Genomic DNA, 17,221 nt, shown 5'->3' with positions numbered 1-17,221 from the left:
AATACTGGGTCTTTGTGACAAAATGTCTTTTATAAATAGAAACACAGAATCCAAATAGAGAGCATTAAAAACTGAAGACAAATCAGACCCCACCCACCCTTCTATTATAGCGCTAATATATAGTAGTGTATTTATTAGTGCTATTTCCCCAAAATGCACTGGCATGATTTTGTGGCAGCAAAATCATGCCAGTGAGTACAAGCAACCTTTTTGCCCTTGATGCCGCCTCCACTACAATGCCGCCCTGGGCAACCGTCCGTGTCACCTATATCAAATTTACATGTAAGCAAACTGTCCATCCATCCATTTTCTTCCGCTTATCCAGGACCAGGTCGCAGAGGCAGCAGCCCAAGCAGAGAAGCCCAGACCTCCCTCTCCCCAGCCACCTCCTCCAGCTTGTCCGGGGGAACACTAAGGCATTCCCAGGCCAGCCGAGAGATATAATCTCTCCAGCGTGTCCTGGGTCTGCCCTGGGGCCTCCTCCCAGTGGGACCTCACTCAGGAAGCGCCCAGGAGGCATCCTTGTCAGATGCTCGAACCACCTCAGCTGACTCCTTTTGATGTGCAGGAGCAGCGGCTCTACTCTGAGCCCCTCCCAAATGGCCGAACTTCTCACCCTATCTCTAAGGGAGAGGCCAGCCACCCTTTGGAGGAAGCCCGTTTCTGCCACTTGAATTCACAATCTCGTTCTTTCGGTCACTACCCACAGTTCGTGACCATAGGTGAGGGTAGGGGTGTATATCGACTGGTAAATTGAGAGCTTTGCTTTTACACTCAGCTCTCTCTTCACCACAACAGACCGGAGCACCACCCACAGGACCCCCCGATGGACATGGTCAAATGCCTTGTCCAAGTCCACAAAACACATGTAGACTGGTTGGGCAAACTCCCATGCACCCTCAAGTATCCTCGAGAGAATAGAAAGCTGATCCAGTGTTCCACGACCAGGACGAAAACTGCATTGTTCTTCCTGTATCCGAGGTTCGACTAATGGACAGACTCTCTCTCCAGGACTCTGGCATAGACTTTCCCAGGGAGGCTGAGGAGTGTGATTCCCCTGTAGTTGGAACACACCCTCCGGCCCCCTTTCTTAAATATGGGGACCACCACCCGGTCTGCCAGTCCACGGGTACTGCCCCTGATCTCCACGCAACATTGTAGAGGCGTGTCAACCAGGACAACCTTACAACATCCAGATTCTTCAGGAACTCGGGGCGGACCTCGTCCACCCCAGGGGCTCTGCCACCAAGGAGTTGTTTATCTGCCTCAGTGACCTCGCCCCAGAGATTGGCGGGGCATCCCCTTTGTCCCCAGACTCTTCTTCCACCACAGAAGACGTGCCAGTGGGATTGTGGACATCCTCAAAGTATTCCTTCTGACAATTTTTGCATTCGAAGTCAGCAGCACTCCACCCTCACTATACACAGTGCAGGTAGAGCACCGCTTTCCCCTCCTGAGTCGCCTGACAGATTGCCAGAATCTCTTCGAGGCAGTCCAAAAGTCTTTTTCCATGGCCTCTGCAAACTCCTCCCACACCTGAGTTTTTGCTTCTGCCACCGCCCGTGCCTGGCCTGTTGGAAACTATCAGCTGCCTCCGGAATCCCACAGGCTAACCAAGCCCGGTAGGACTCTTTCTTCCGCTTGGTGGCTCCCCTCACCTCTGGTGTCCACCATTTGGTTCGGGGATTACCACCACGACAGGCACCAACTACCTTGCGGCCACAGCTCAGTGCAGCGGCTTCGGCAATGGAGGTGCTGAACATGGTCCATTCGGACTCAATGTCCCCAGTCTCCCTTGGAATGCTGTTGAAGCTCTGCTGGAGGTGTGAGTTGAAGATCTTGCAGACCGTAACAGACATTAACAAAACACTGCTCGGGTTCAGATCCAGGAGGCCGTTTCTCCCAATCACGCCCTTCCAGGTCTCACTGTCATTGCCCACGTGAGCACTGAAGTCTCCCAGTAGGACAACAGAGTCCCCAGGAGGAGCACCCTCCAGTGCCCCACCCAGGGACTCCAAGAAGGCTGGGTATTCTGAACTGCCGCTCGGCGCATAAGCGCAGATGACAGTCAGGACCCGTTCCCTGACCCAAAGGCGAAGGGAACGGGTCCCAACCCAGCCCGCCGCCTCTCACCAAGGGCAACCCCAGACTGAGACAGATTCCAGCCCCTCTCCAGGAGGCTGGTTCCAGAGACCAGGCCATGCGTTGAGGTAAGCCAGACTGTAAATGAACCAGATTACTACGTACTATTTTTTAAACACTTAAATCCCTGAACAAATTATACCTTATAATATAGATTAGACTCTTATTTTGAAATTCGGAACGGGCAACTTCCGGGAAAGAAGATCGTACTGCTACTGCTTGCCACAGAAAAGGTTAATGAGAAAGTTATTGTTTTCCATCCATCTTTAAATTAGCATCTAGCTGGAAGGCGAACAGGTATGTTTGTGTGCTGTACTTGTTGTTTACATTTCGGACAATTTGTAAATGTATTACTTGATTGTTAACACGTTTCTGAGTGATCTAGCAGGCTAATGCTAGCACCTCCTGTGCCTTTTCTGTCAATTAATTAGCATAAGTGAAACATAGTTATATCAAGTCAATGTTTATTTTGTTTTATGTTATGATTACAGCTCTTACAATGTGTCTATAGTAACTTGTGAATAAATGGGTTGGAATACCCCACCATGGTCCATCCGTAATGATCACTGAGTGCATCGTCTGAATAAAGTCTGGCTGGAATGCTACACCAACTATATCTAGCTGGTACCTCTGAACCTCACGCACTAGCTCAGGCTCCTTCAACACCAGAGAGGTGGCATTCCATATCTCCTCCGCAAATCACTACCTTATCGTAGTGGAGGAGTTTGTGTGTCCCAGGGATCCCAGGGGCTATGTTGTCTGGGGGCTTTTGCCCCCTGGTAGGGTCTCCCATGGCAAATTGGTCCTGGGTGAGAGGCCAAACAAAGTGCGATTCAGAAGACCCCTATGAAAGGACCATCGAGGGAACAGTTCACCCAGCCAGGGATAGGGTTACCGGGGCCCCGCCCTGGAGCTGAGGGAACAGGAGGGTGAACTGTTCCCTCAGCGAGCGTCTGGTGACCGGGCACAGCCCGAAAAAGGGACATGAGCCCATCTTCCTGCAGGCCCACCACCCGCAGGAGGCACAGCAGGGGTTGGGAGCAATGTGAGCCGGGCAGCGGCCAGGAGCGAAGGTCCTGGCAGACCGATCCCTGGCTACCAAGTAAGCAAACTAACAAATAATAATCAAAAGCTAAACGTGTTTGCTGTCTTTTGTTCTTTTCATCTTTGCGTATGAACATACATCCTCGCCCATGTTGTTGATTTGTTTTTCTGTCTGTATAATGAATCATCCTTTTTTCTGAGTTCTCAATAATTAACCTACTTGAACGTTTACTTTTTTTACAGATAGAATTAAAGAACAAATGTTTATGTTACTAAATCTCATGCTTTATTCTCATTTAAAGTGATGTTTGTTCTGTATGCTGCTCAAGAGTCAAAAACTAAGCTGAATGTTTAGGATTTTAAAGGATTTTGTGTCGAGGTATTGAAGATCTGTTTTTTCTTACAGACCAAGTTTTCTCTGTCCTGATAAAAACTGCTTCCAGGATGACGTCTTTTACTTTAAAAAATTAATCTAGGAGTTTCTAGGAGTGGCAAAAACAAATCTGAAAAGATTCAGTGATTAGACAGCATGGAGGAAAGACAGTAAAGAAGAGTAACCCAGTTAGCATGTGGCCTTTCTCAGCTGTGTAGTCAGTTGTTTTTGGTTTTATTCCTGTTCTGATAACAAAACGAGTTTAAAAATGTTGAACTGAATCGATAAAGAGTTCAGGTCCCATTTTTCAGTTTTATCCTGCATCCTCTGAGAAGCTTTTGTGTTGTTGCTGTTTGTTTTTTTATTTAAATCACTGTTTCGATTTCGAATCCAACTAAAATCCTAGAATCCTCTAAAAACTGAAAACTAACAACAAGGAACAATAGCCTGTTGTCACATCATGAAATTAGGAATTGAATATTTGCGTCACTTAAATGACAAAGAAACAACCAGTCCGTCCAACCAGTTCAACCAGTCCAACTATTACCTATCATTTCCTCAGTGGTAAATCAATTCGACTGCTTGTGAACTTCATCTATGCCAAACACAAAATCCAAAGCATGCAAAGATCCTCTTGAATGAATGAATCTCTGTCAGCTTGAACGTGATGTCCTACAAAACAGAAAGCATGGGCTTAATTTGACCTGGAAACTGTGTGCAGATAAAGAGCTTATCAAATCACACTAACAATGCAAACAGCTTCAGAGATCTCACACATGGCCGACTTATCCACTGTAACACAGCGGTGTCACAGGAGGCGTGGCTTCCAAGCTGGAAAAGATTGTTTAACACCAGTTTATTATTTTAGCCACTGTGGAAAAACACTGTTAAGTGAATGCTTCACATAAGTAAAACATGTAAAGCTAAAAGAGCCTGTGGCTGGTAGGGATGTAATAATAGGGTTATACAGCTGGGAGCAAAATCTAAACTATAAACTATTATTACTAAACTATATTATTATTATTATTATTATTATTATTATTAATCTAAACCTTTTTCACAAATGTCAAAAAATGAAAACTTTTGATCAAAGAAGTGGAATTCTTTGATCAAAATCTTACTGAGTTTGGAAGGAGTGCTGCAAAAATGTTGGCTTGATGTAGAAGAAAGAAAACATTCGGACTCAAAAATTAAATCTGAAGGATTTGAAACCAAAATTAGGAAAAGTAAACTGCTGCAGTGAGAGTGCTGACAGGGAGCAGAGAGATCATATTTCACTTTCTTCCTGTTTTTTTCTTCCCGCCATCGCAGGTGTTAAAATGTGTCCTACTCAGTGTTGGGAAGGTTACTTTTAAAATGTATTCCATTACAGAATACAGAATACATGTCCCAAAATGTATTCTGTAACGTATTCCGTTACGTTGCTCAATGAGAGTAACGTATTCTGAATACTTTGGATTACTTAACATATTATGATGCTGTTTACAACTACATGAATGTACTATTGCTGTGATTTATTACTGTTACTGAAGGTCCGCGGCTCCGAACCGTAGTAAAGGGACCTCTGGCTAATACGGTGGGTTCTGTGTCGGGCTCGTAGCCGAAAAATAGCTTTACTTTGTTGTCTGGGTCAACTTTGCTAGCAGAGACAGAGAGAGGCGTTGAAAGGCTGCTCCAACAGAACTTATTGTTTTTGGAGGAAAACACGAACACGGTGTACAGTCGAGTCTTAATAGCGTACTTACAACTGGGCTCGTCAGGCTCTCTTCTTGGCTGCAGTGGTTATTATTATATTTACATGCTTCCAGCTCCCGTTTCTGCTCGATGACAGCTCGTACTTTTCCTTTTTCTCCCTCCTCGCTCACAGACACATAACGGGTATGGCAGTCCATTCTCCCTGCAGCACGGACTACACTGCCTATGATGCTACATTATTTAGAGCTATACCTGTAGCATTCTGCCTATTAGCTTAGCACAACAACAACAGGCGCTCTCTCACCCAGGAAACACGCAAAGAGAGAGCGTCACCCTGTAACCATGGCAACCGTAACGCTGCCGCCTGGAACAACAGAACGTAGCTGTCAAACAAAACCCAAACAGTCCTGACCCGCCACAATATGAAACAGGGAAGTACCGCCGTGTAATCCATTTATTTCAACAAAGTAACTGTATTCTAAATACCACCTTTTTAAACGGTAACTGTAACGGAATACAGTTACTCATATTTTGTATTTTAAATACATAACGGCGGTACATGTATTCCGTTACTCCCCAACACTGGTCCTACTGCGCAGATGTCTAGTGGGGGGAGGGCATGGCTACGTGCAGGCGGGAAAAGGGCAGTAGAAGAGTTTTGGAGGGTCAGTTTTTTTTCTGTGGTTGTACGAAAGAAGACGACCATTAAAGTTGGAGTTACTATGCCAGTTGTGTGATTATTGGACTAACGGCAGTGATTGCTCAAAGGGGATCTTCTGATTGTTTTCTCTCTAATACTATGAAGGGTCTTACCTTAGAATATATAGATAAGATGACTGTTGCTCAATAACTCACACACTTCAACACTCACCCGTTTTTCACAGAAAGAAATAAAGAGTGTAAACAGTTCATGTTACAAAACCTCATGTTTTATTTTCAGTGACGTTTGATGAGTCAGTTATTGAGAATTTCAGAGGATTTCATGTGCGTGAATTGAAGCTCTGCCTTTTCTTACAGTCCGTGTATTTTCCTTCCTGATAAAAACTGCTTCCAGTATGAAGAGCCTTTTACTAAAACGATGAAGCTGGGCGTGCCCGCCTTCACAAAATACCTGTTGGCAAAACAGAAAAGATTCAATCAGGAAACCAGCATGAAGGAAAGTTACAACAAGGAACGCTGGAAAACAACGGTACAAATTAATTCTCTAACAGTTAATAACCCCTCAGGTATACATTTAAATCTGACATAGGGAAGGAAGTCATCTATAACAAGGAACTCACAGCAGCACCTAATGAAAGGAGCATTATAAAGAGAACTTGTCTTGAAGAGTGCTCTTAGTGACCATCGTGTAAATGAGACTGAAAGGACTCATCAGCAGAATAAATGATTAAATCTACCTTTTGTGTTGCAGTATTTTCAAAAGTGACATTTCTGGGTCGACTCTGTAAAGCGTCTCCTTCTCCTCGTCCTCAAAGTAAAGCTGTGAAAGACAACATCAGTTATTTGTGGGAAAATTTTGATGACTGAAGCCAAACACATTTCCCCATTTTCAATCTGAAACAGCCAACCAGTCTTCACTCGGCTCCACCTGGAGCCACTAAAAGGCTTTGATCATTACTTTAATTGATCTCATAAAATAACACCTCCCCACCTGTAAGCCCAGCATACAGACCTGCAGATTTTGTGGGAGGTATTTTCTGTCCGCGTCCCAGGGGGGAAGTTCTTCAAACATGACTGCCAGGTGGTCTGTGAAGCTGAGAGATGCAGGAGTGACTATTCTCCACACTTTACTGCTTCAATTTCCTGTCCTACATAAAAGTGTCATTCTTTAAAAACCTTTTAAAAATATTTTGTGTCCCTTTTGCTCAACAGTGACTCCTGGTGGTCACAGTTGGCATTTACATTACACAAACTGGCTATCGTCGTTTATGCTGCTCTAATAAAAGTTACATCTCATGTCTTACTTTAGTCAAAAGATATCTGAAACAGGTCACAGATCAAAGAGTGGAGGAATGTGTAATCAAAACGATCATTAGTGATATTTGTATATAAATTTAGCACAATCTTGGTCACTGAGGGCAGGAGTCGTTTACCAGCTGTTTTCACAGAAAGCCGAGATGAAGTCACTCTGCTGATGTTCGGGGTAGAGAAAGAGAACGGGCCACTGCAGAGAGCCCTGCTCATCTACGAAGACCTGAGCCCCGGTGACCTCCTGAGAGCTGAGGCCATCCAGGCTGAGCTCCGCTATCGCCGCAGGAGAGCGTTCGTCCTCATCTTCACTGTCGGAACCGCTCCGATGAGCCCTCGCAGGCTGCACGAGTTTGATGCCTCGATCCTGTGTATAGACGCCAAAATCATAACTGATATTATTTCGTTCTCTGTGTTCATTTTTCACTTAGATAGTGAAGGCAGCTTAAGATGCATCTTCTAATATGTAGGGTCAGCCTCTTGACTTAAGCCCCTTGCAGAATCGGATGGTTTGTGGCGGTTGCCCTGGCTCAGGGTGAAGACGAGACCTGCGCTGGTAACGCATCATCCAGTGACGGGCCCATTAACTACGAGCCTGTGGCTGGGCTTGGACTTGATAGCGAGGCGCCTCCAGCAGGGCTGTGGCAGCATCTGGACTTGTGGTTTCTAACTATAAATCTGCAGCAGCGGCCGGGGCAGGTAGCTGCCAATTAGTGTCAAATACAAATATGTGTGTGACGTTAGATGCTCCATCTCTAATGCTTACCTTTATGGCATTTAGAAGAGCTTCTTTCTCACCATGCAACTTCTTTTCTTTAGCCTTGGCCTTCCTGGCATCTCTCTCTGCTGCTCTCTTCGATACCAAAAACAAATCAAGGTTTATTTCAGCGCTTTAAAGCTTTCGCCACTTCTAAAAATAATATATAAAAAGACAAGGATCATCTGAAGTGTAGTTACTTTGTGCTTATCTGCCGCTGCTCTCAGCTCCCGCAGCTTTTTGTCAGTAGGATGAACCTTGAGCCCCTCGTCACACCACTGGATGGCCTCTGAAAAGTGGCGCAGCTCTATACAACACTGAGCGCCTGCAGAAGCACAAACATGGGATTCATTTGCTTTCTAAGAGCTATAACAGACAGAAATCTGGAGCTTCTAAACTGAAACCAGCACTAGATTTCCATGCTTAGTAACACAATGTCATCATATCATAGCAGCACATGTTAAAAACATTACCCACCTCTGATCAAGGCTTTCAGGTGGTCTGGCTTGAGCTTCTTTGCAGCTGCAGCATCATTCAAAGCAGAGCGCATATTTCCTGAAAAACCCAGACATATTTTTTTAAACAAGTCATCTTTTGTGAGAGCAAAAGGACATTTGGATGCTTTTTTTTTTTACCGAGGTAAAAGTGTGATGCTGCACGGTTGGTGAGGAGGACAGCATTGAGGTCCTGGTCTGCACATTTCTTCTTCAAACCGGCTGTGTAGGCCACCACCGCTTTTTGGTAGTTCTTCTCTTTGAAATAGGCATTGCCTTCATCTTTCAGGCTTTTTGCTTGTTCTGGAAAAGAGCACGTTTCTCACATTTATTCAACTGTTTTCACGAATACATTCAAAGCCTTGGAGGAGAGAAAGCTGTGGTTCGCACACCTTCAGGAGGCCGGTCTTCGTCGTGGATAATGGACTGGAGGCAGGCTAGTTCTGGGTATTTCTGTGCGTCGATCTCTTCGGGGGCGTCTTTCATGAACATGGGTATTTTATTAAACTCCTGCGTGAGACAGCAGTACATTTTGGTATTACCTGATACAAGTAAAGCCAAGGCCGGTAATACCGATACCAATATGGACACTTTAATACTTTTAACCTCTGAAGGCAGCATACAGAGTCTAAATGTGTCTGTGGGCTATAAATAAAATAGATGTGACAGTCAACACAGAAAGGTTCAAACACAATTCATTGGGCTACAAACTGAACGTGGAAAACAGAAGCAAAGTATCGATTCTATCGCGCTAGTATCGATCCGATACCAGCACTGGTACTGATGCTATTTTTCGATATCTTCACGAGATACTGAGCATGTTAGCATCTTGTTGCTAACCACCAACATAAGAACAAAGACGTGCTAACACATTTTATTCAGGTCCAAGTGGCTTTCTATCTTGTGCACACAGTCTCCGCAAGCCAACCTTACCTCCTCCCAGTCATTTTCACTGAAGGCATTTTTATACCGCTGGGTCTTGAATTTGTCCATGAACGCGTCCATGCCATCGTCGCTGTCACTGTGTACCGAGGACGCCATTTTGGATCAAAATGTACTTTAAAGAGCTGGTTCTTGTTTTTAAATCTTATATTAACGCTGACAGCAGTCTGTCCAGCTAACCGTTCCCCAAGTTGCCTTGTTTACACATGTGTAACAGCGGTGCCACATGCGAAAAAATCCGTGTGGAAACTCACTTCCGGCAGAGCGTTCCACTCCTCGCGGTACGGCACAAGTAATGCTCTCAAAGCACCGTTACACATAGTATTATTAAAATAGGTGGCAGTTTCTTTTCTAATTATCCCGTTAATTATTTCAGCCTTACTTGTGTGCACCGTGGAAAGCAACGCTAACACTGCCAGCAGTGTAGCCTAACTCATTTTGAGGTCCTTGCTTTACAACATGCACTGGGATAACTATTTTTGTGCTAAAAAAAAAATAAACTTGCATTTATTTTAATTCTTCAAGGACTCACTCCCAATCTGGTGTGAGATCAGTGTTATATTACATTCATGTTGTGACAAATTCTCATGTACTTCATGCTGTATACTGGCCTACTTACAAGGGATATCTGCATTGTAGGATACCACTCTAAATACTAAACAATGGGAATATTTCTACCAACTTTGCTTTTCTTTGCTGTCTCACTTTTTTTGCGACATTCATAATTTGGTTGTAACCAGCACTGATTTGTCCAGGTACAGATTACATTTTTATTAGGATTATTACACGACTTACTGTAAAAAAAAAATTAAGCTGTATACTTCATTACATTGTAGTGTACAATGCAGGTCAGGTACATCACAGAGCTATTGTTTAAAAATTGTTTATTGAATGTGTAAATTACAGGCTTTGGAAAACATGGAATAATCCATGCTCACCACCTCACACAAACTGAAACATTTATTCTAACATTCATACTTGTTACTCATACAGTTTCCACTCTTCCCAGTAGATCTAACAGTCCATCTCTACTGAGGAAGACAGTCTCACCTGTCTGCTGACAGATCACCTCAAACCTGGGTGTTTCCTCCAGAGCTCCCTGTCCTACTACAATAACATATGGATAACCCAGTTTGCTGGCATCCTTCAGCCTCTTCCCGATTGTCATCTGTGTGCGGTCATCCAAAACAACTTCACCTCTCAGGTGAGGCAGAGTTTCTCCCAAAGCTTGGACCAGTTCCTCAGCTAGGAGCGTTGCCTCGTCCACCTTACTGCCCTTCTTAGGGGGTAAAACGCAAACCTGATAAGGAGCGATGAGCCCCGGCCAGCGGATCCCCTCTTCTGTTGACATCACCTCGACTGCTGCCGCCAGAATTCGCGTAACCCCGAGGCCGTAGCAGCCCATCTCAGCGACAACCGGCTTATTCTGGGCATTGCTGAAGGTGGCTTTGAATATGTGAGAGTACTTCATACCCAAGTAAAACGTGTGGCCTACTTCTATACCCTTTGACTCTACCAGTTTCCCAGTTTCACACTGTGGACAGTTGGAGTCGTCTGATGACATGGTCTCCACGTTGGCGGAGAAGGAGCAGCTCCCACAGACCAGAAGCCGATCCTCGCCGATGTCCGCCGGCAGCTGGAACTCATGGGACAGTTCACCGCCGATGTTTCCAGTGTCCGCCTGCACCTGAACGCAACGCAGACCCAACCTGGCGAAGAGCCGAGTATACGCTTGGCACACGGACTCGTACGTCTGATGAGCGGCTTCTTCGCTCACGTCAAAGGAGTACATGTCCTTCATGTAAAACTCCCTCCCTCGGAGAAGGCCAAACTTCGGCTTTGGCTCGTCTCTGAATTTGCGGGTGATCTGTTTTTTTCAAAATAAATCATGTCAGAAAAAACAAACAAACTGCAGCTCGTTACAGGAAAGACAGTGGCAGTAAGAACAGGCTGAATGCTTACTTGGTAAAGAAGCAGTGGGAGCTGTCTGTAGGAGAGAGTCGCCTGGTGAGCGACGAGAGTCGTCACTGCCTCCTCGTGAGTGGGACCCAGGCAGTAGTCGGTGCCGTGCCGGTCTTTCAGGCGGAACAGCTCCTTTCCCATCAAATCCCAGCGCTCGCTGGTTTTCCAGAGGTCGGCCGAGCACAAACTGGGCATGTCCAGCTTCTGCCCACCAATCCCCTGCATCTCCTGGTCGATCACTCTCACCTGTTGATCAAAGACAGCAGTGCAAATCAGGAGGTTGGAAGATAAACATCAGCAGTCACGCAGAAATTGATAGGAAACTAGAAAAAAGGCATTTCTGTACTCTTATCCCTTTAGTCAAGAGCTACTGTTTAACTTTATAATTTTAGCCCAATAAACATCTAATCTAATATATTCGATTACATAATCACATAATCTATGTGATTAGATTAATTAGGTTTTAAAATCGTATAATCGACAATAATCTAAGAGGGAAAAGACTGTCTGGACAACGTTCACAGCCTAAACATATTTAGAGCCTGTTGGCAAATAGACTACTGCTTTGATAGATGCCATGTAAGAGGATGTCTGTCATTCTGAAGCTGTCATAAAGCAAATTATTGAGTGTGTTATTATTTTTAAGATCTAAAGGAACATTTGCACACCTCAGGATAAATGAACAAAATGAAAATGTATACATGGTATAAAAAAATCTAAACAAAGAAAATAGTATCAGTTCTGTTAGTTGGCAGGACAAAACCAACCATGAATATTACTTTATTATTATTATTATCACTCCTATAAGAAGATAAGGCCTCATCTCACCAGCTTCTCCATGGAGCGGACGGTGGCAGGAAGGTAGTAGTAGCACCCTGGGCTGGATGGATGAATAAGCCCAGCCTGCTGCATGAGCCTCTGGCTCTTGCAGCTCATCTCCCCTGGCAGCCGGCTGTCCTGCGCCACATCACGTAAGTTCGAAGGCTGGTAGAGACGAGACACCAGGAGTACGGGCTTGCTACCATAGGAGGGCGCAGAAGCAGGGACGGCTGCCCGCTCAGCACAGCCTGAGTCAAACCTCTTCGGAAGGATCAGGGTCCTGTGCAGGCGGCGAAAGGCTCTCTGCCAAACCTGAAGCATCACAGGCTCCATGGTGCATGCAGATGTGCTGCTATTCAAAGAGAAATGATAGCACAATCAGTTGAAGCTGGATAAGTTACCTCACCTCGCTATTTAGCACACAGTGCCACGTGATAACTGCAAAATCCTCAAATGTGAGATTTTTTCTCTTTTCATGGCTTATATGACAGTTTGGAGTTTTTGACTGTTAGTTAAACAAAACGAGCACTGAAGAAACATCCTTATCACAGAGTACTCGTTCTTCTTTACTGGCCACTGTAGGAAAAATCTGTGTTTACATGGAGATATTTTTAATACATTTCCCAGTTTTTTCAATTACATGATACTTTTCACAGAAAATAAAATATGTTCATGCAACACTGTAGTTTTTACTCTTTGATATTTATTGTGGTAACACTTCAGCACATTTACACGCACTTATAATGCGCTTCCTCCATGCTATGCTGCTTATTAAACCTGAGTGAAGGGGGCGAACCATCAGCACAGATGCTTTTTAGCTAGCAGGTTGTTTCATATCCGAAAACAAGTTTAATCTCAGTAATTATATGCAGGTTGTAGGGTTAATCCAGCCGGAACAGCCACGGGTTATTACACAAATACAGAGGACTGATAGCTGTTTCACAGTGCTGATGTTCCTGACAGATACATGGATGCTAGCAGGTTAGCTTGGAAGCTAATGTGAAAATGACCTTCTTCAGTTTGCACGCGATATCACGTATGCAGCGAGAAAGACTCACCTTAAGACCGATAACGAGTGTCTGACTGTCCTGTGTAAATTATATAACTAAATGAAAGAAGAGCGACATTTTTTACTAAGTTCGCAAAAACACTGAAGGTCCTGCTACACTACTACATGCTGCCTTTCTTCCTCAGCTATATGTCGACAGGCTAGTTTTGAGAAAATGCCCCCTACAGGCCCGGAGGGGCTCTGCAGCAGCAGGGGCAGTTTTAGCTCTGGCTGTACCGGGTTTATACTCCGACTCAGAGAGATTATGGATGAGATTTGTCTCAAAGCTGGCCTTTTAAAAACAATCGCCGTGAATGAAATCCAAACAACATAACAATGTTACTTGATTAAATGAGTAGAGGTGGGCGGGGCTATCCAAATATCAATAGTATATTGATAGTACTAGAGTGATAGTATCGATACTGTTTCTGTCATGTAAATTCAGTATGTAGCACACTGACATGTGTTTAATATTTTTGATTTTTTTTAATCTTTTAGTGTAAATATTATCCGTGCATAGAAAAAAAGGAACAGAAAATAGTAATTAATTAACATATTTCTGCCTTTTGGCTGTACTCACAAGCTCTGAATCAATTTTAAATTTTAAATTTTAAATTTTAAATTTTAAAATTCACCAAATTTTTCTAAGTATAATTCTCACCTCCACGGGACAAGACTCAGCAGTCCATCTGTATCTAAAGGTCAAAGGTCACTCTTTCGAGGATGCCAATGTTCACATTTTGGACAGAGAGGACAGATGGTTTGAAAGAGGAATAAAAGAGGCCATTTATGTCCACTGTGAGCGGCCATCTTTGAACAGAGGCGGGGCTTACGACACAACTGTCTGCCATCTATAATCCAGTTCTAGGTTCCCTTCCCAGACGCCTTAACACCCTCTCACATCCTGGGCCATCTGACCTCAGGAAATTACATGATAAGGTGGAGCTAGGTTTCACAATGAGCTCATGTGATTGGGTAGAGGATCATTAGGGGGTCCATGTCCCTCTTGGGGGGAGACACTCCCACAGGGTTTAAATGTGGGACTCTCCACCATTTGACCCTAGAAGCTTCTCGGATGAGAGGTGAAACGTCTTCAAGCAACTTAAAGAAGACGCTTTTCTTTCCAAGCTCCTTAGACCTTCTGTCAGTTTAAAACCATCCTAACTACCTATGAGGCTCTGGGGACAAAATGTTTGTGATCGTCACAGTATCTTATCACTTTCATCTTCTTATGAATTTCAATAACGGGAACACAGACACAAGAATAAATCTGACGTAGCAGACAAACACAGGAGAATACTTTGAAGAGTATTAAAATAAAACTGAACAATATAGTTTCACGGTTCAAAGTTCTTTATTGTCACTCATAATGAAGAAACATGACAGAGAATTACTCAGCTCTGAGTTCTCATAGGTTAGAATGTTAGAAATAAGTAATGACCTAATAATAATAACAATTATAATAACTATAATAATAATAATGGCTTAGTCAATAAGTCCATTAAAAGTACATAATGCTAATTGTGAGTATTGAGAGCTATTCGTCAGCCTGCTGGACCAGATACTGCACAGCCTCCGGCCCGAGGGGAGGGCCGTGTGTGAGGTGGGTGGAGTCTGTCATGATGCAGGTGGTTCTTTCCTTCCATCTGCTGGTGTAAACGTCTGAGAGGTGAGGCTGTCATCTATCCTTAGAACTTGTTATTCTAACATGTTGTTCTTCACTACAGTCGTGAACTTCCTCTGTCTTCTCTCGTTTCTTCCTGCCTCTCCTCTCCAGACTCCCTTCCACCTGCCTTCAGTCTCACTACAGATCACGATGTTGTGCGGAAACATCACAGTCCACAGAGACTCCTGCCTGATTTCATCTGCCAGCCCGTCCATCACCACAGCAAACAAGAAAGACTCAGATCTTCTCCCTGATGTAATGCCGCCCCCACCTTAAACCCAACTCCTGCACACCTCACCACTGTCTCACAGTCCTCATACGTGTCCTGCAGCACGCTCGCAGACACAGTTCCTCTCTTGGCACCTTATCGTTTGCTTTCTCAAGCTCCACAAACATACAGTGCAGCTCCTTCTGACCTCTCAAAGCAAACATCACGTCTTTCTCAGCATGAAGCTGCACTGCTGCTCACTCAACATCACATCTCTCCTTAGCTTCTAGCTTCAGCAACTCATGATGACTCATCAGCTTGACCTTTCTATAGTTACTAAAACTCCGCACGTCAGCCTTGTTCTTGAAAATCAGTCGTATGATTATAACTGCTCACCTTTGTCCAGCTTTTACACATAAAACACGTGTTTAATTTTTATCCTCATAACTAAAATTCTGTATGAACCACAGATTAATGAGGTTAAAATAACAGAACCATTATTAATGCAAAGAAAATTAAGTAATCCGTATACAACAGCATCAAAATATACAATTCTGTGACTATTTGTGATTAAAAACTAATAAATAATAACTAATAAACTAATATATAAATAATAATAATACCTTTGTTCCTGCTAATGCATTTTGTCATGAACAGAGAAAGATGGCGCCTGTGTGTTTGGCGTGCCGTCTATCGCTCTCTTCCATTTGTTTTATTTTATTGTTTTTAGTCAATTTTGTGCAACATGTCAGCCCTGCATCGTTTTATGATCGCCAGACATTATTGGAAATAAGCTGATCTACCCAGGCTTAGTTTTTAAGTCTTTATTAAAAACCTATTTTTATTCTCTGGCTTTTAACTCTGTGGGTAACTGATATATATATATATTTATTGCTATGTCTGGTTTTATTAGTATTGTACAACACTTTGGTCTACCAGGTGTGTTTTTAAAGTGCTATATAAATAAATAAATGATGATGATGATGATAATAGTTGTATTTAACTTGTTGGTTTTACTTTTTTGTTCTTTGTTTGTTTCGTATGTTCACTTTGGCAGCTGTCAGGAAGGACAATTCACTATTTTTTATGTAAAAATGTATTAATTTCTGTTATTATCAGATTTCTGGCAGAAATAATTCAGACTGAGTCAGAAGGTTTAGATGTTCTCTGTTTGTTCATAAAACCTGGAAAAACAGAAGAAACTCCAAGAACAAATGAACCCATATGAGCTGGCTTTGCCTGCAGGGTTCCTCCACATCCCTCATGTAGAGACAGACAGGAAGAATATGAGAGATTTTATTCATGTGCAAATGCCATTTTTAAGAAGAATGCTTGTAGCTACAATACATTTAAAGCAAAAATAAGTTTGAAAGAAAATATGTCAACTTAAAGCAGTAGACAAAAGCTAAAGTATATTTGATTTTTCCCACTGAGACTAAATCACAGGTTTGTGGTGATTTTATGTAAAATTTAAATCCATTTTTGAGCTTTTTCTGTATCCAAATCAAATTTTTCTATTTGAGAAAGACAAGACACGTTGGGTCATGAGAGCATCCAGGTGTTTATTGCAGACTTCACCCTAAACTAAAAGTCATCCATTCCTTTTTTTTAAAACTAAAATCAACAGAAACAGCAGAAACAGTCAATAGTCCTACATACACTCTGCTGCTAAATTCTGCATTACATTCAGACATGTTTACCTCAAATCAGAAAATGTTGTGTAAGTTCTGAGTTTAGACTTTACTGAGCTGAAAACAGGAAATCTTTGCTGTAAAGTGAAAAGGCCGAAGCACCAGAGTGGAAACGAGTGAAGGTTCAATGGCCGGAAAGAACATTTTTAATGAGCCATTTCATATTGACCTTACTTCTCTTCCTCACTGAGTCATGTTATATATTTACACACCTGTTACATAAAATTTTACCAATAAAAACATATTACAAAAAAACAAATAAAAATGAGAAAACACACTTTTCCAGTCTAGTTTTAAAGCTTCAGCAGGACAGCCAAGAGGAGACTATAACGGTTCTTCTCCACAGAAGCACAGTGACCTTCATCTTTTCTTCTTCTCTTCCTCCAAATCAGCAGGTTTTTGGATGTAGAAG

The 17,221-nt window shown here is 43.1% G+C and overlaps 2 protein-coding genes across 3 annotated transcripts; both read right to left on the bottom strand.

The window, feature by feature from the left end:
• Positions 1 to 6,161: 6,161 nt before the first annotated feature.
• Positions 6,162 to 9,648, bottom strand: ttc4 (tetratricopeptide repeat domain 4). Its single transcript, XM_006799698.2, has 10 exons — positions 9,407 to 9,648; positions 8,866 to 8,983; positions 8,615 to 8,776; positions 8,457 to 8,534; positions 8,180 to 8,304; positions 7,989 to 8,075; positions 7,348 to 7,589; positions 6,927 to 7,008; positions 6,652 to 6,734; positions 6,162 to 6,365 (listed from the first exon to the last, which is right to left on the bottom strand). The coding sequence occupies exons 1-10, from the start codon at positions 9,512 to 9,514 to the stop codon at positions 6,266 to 6,268; spliced, it is 1,185 nt and encodes a 394-aa protein (XP_006799761.2). The 5' UTR covers positions 9,515 to 9,648; the 3' UTR covers positions 6,162 to 6,265.
• Positions 9,649 to 9,998: 350 nt separating this feature from the next.
• pars2 (prolyl-tRNA synthetase 2, mitochondrial) lies at positions 9,999 to 13,386 on the bottom strand. Of its 2 annotated transcripts, none has more exons than XM_006799699.3 (4): positions 13,255 to 13,386; positions 12,206 to 12,548; positions 11,378 to 11,623; positions 9,999 to 11,282 (listed from the first exon to the last, which is right to left on the bottom strand). In XM_006799699.3, exons 2-4 carry the CDS (start codon positions 12,527 to 12,529, stop codon positions 10,401 to 10,403), a joined length of 1,452 nt encoding a protein of 483 aa, XP_006799762.2. In that variant the 5' UTR covers positions 12,530 to 12,548; positions 13,255 to 13,386; the 3' UTR covers positions 9,999 to 10,400. The 2 variants fall into 2 exon arrangements, with proteins under 2 accessions (XP_006799762.2, XP_035767477.2); XM_035911584.2 differs by having other exon boundaries at positions 12,206 to 12,545.
• Positions 13,387 to 17,221: the final 3,835 nt, after the last annotated feature.

This window comes from Neolamprologus brichardi, chromosome 17 (genome assembly GCF_056152115.1).
Source record: "Neolamprologus brichardi isolate AB-2024 chromosome 17, ASM5615211v1, whole genome shotgun sequence".
In the NCBI taxonomy this organism is placed as follows: domain Eukaryota; kingdom Metazoa; phylum Chordata; class Actinopteri; order Cichliformes; family Cichlidae; genus Neolamprologus; species Neolamprologus brichardi.
Note: the sequence above shows the minus strand (reverse complement) of the source record. Positions and strands in the feature narration are given on the sequence as shown.

What these genes read in the sequence shown, in the direction of transcription:
- ttc4 (XM_006799698.2), bottom strand. Translation starts at nt 9,514, where the DNA reads ATGGCGTCCTCGGTACACAGTGACAGCGACGATGGCATGGACGCGTTC. An exon ending in AGCATCACACTTTTACCTCG is followed by an intron (nt 8,535 to 8,614) that starts GTAAAAAAAAAA and finishes TGGGTTTTTCAG; the next exon opens with GAAATATGCGCTCTGCTTTG. An exon ending in GCTTTCTGTGAAAACAGCTG is followed by an intron (nt 7,009 to 7,347) that starts GTAAACGACTCC and finishes TGCATCTCTCAG; the next exon opens with CTTCACAGACCACCTGGCAG.
- pars2 (XM_006799699.3), bottom strand. Translation starts at nt 12,529, where the DNA reads ATGGAGCCTGTGATGCTTCAGGTTTGGCAGAGAGCCTTTCGCCGCCTG. An exon ending in TCCGCTCCATGGAGAAGCTG is followed by an intron (nt 11,624 to 12,205) that starts GTGAGATGAGGC and finishes TTTGATCAACAG; the next exon opens with GTGAGAGTGATCGACCAGGA. An exon ending in TCCCACTGCTTCTTTACCAA is followed by an intron (nt 11,283 to 11,377) that starts GTAAGCATTCAG and finishes TGAAAAAAACAG; the next exon opens with ATCACCCGCAAATTCAGAGA.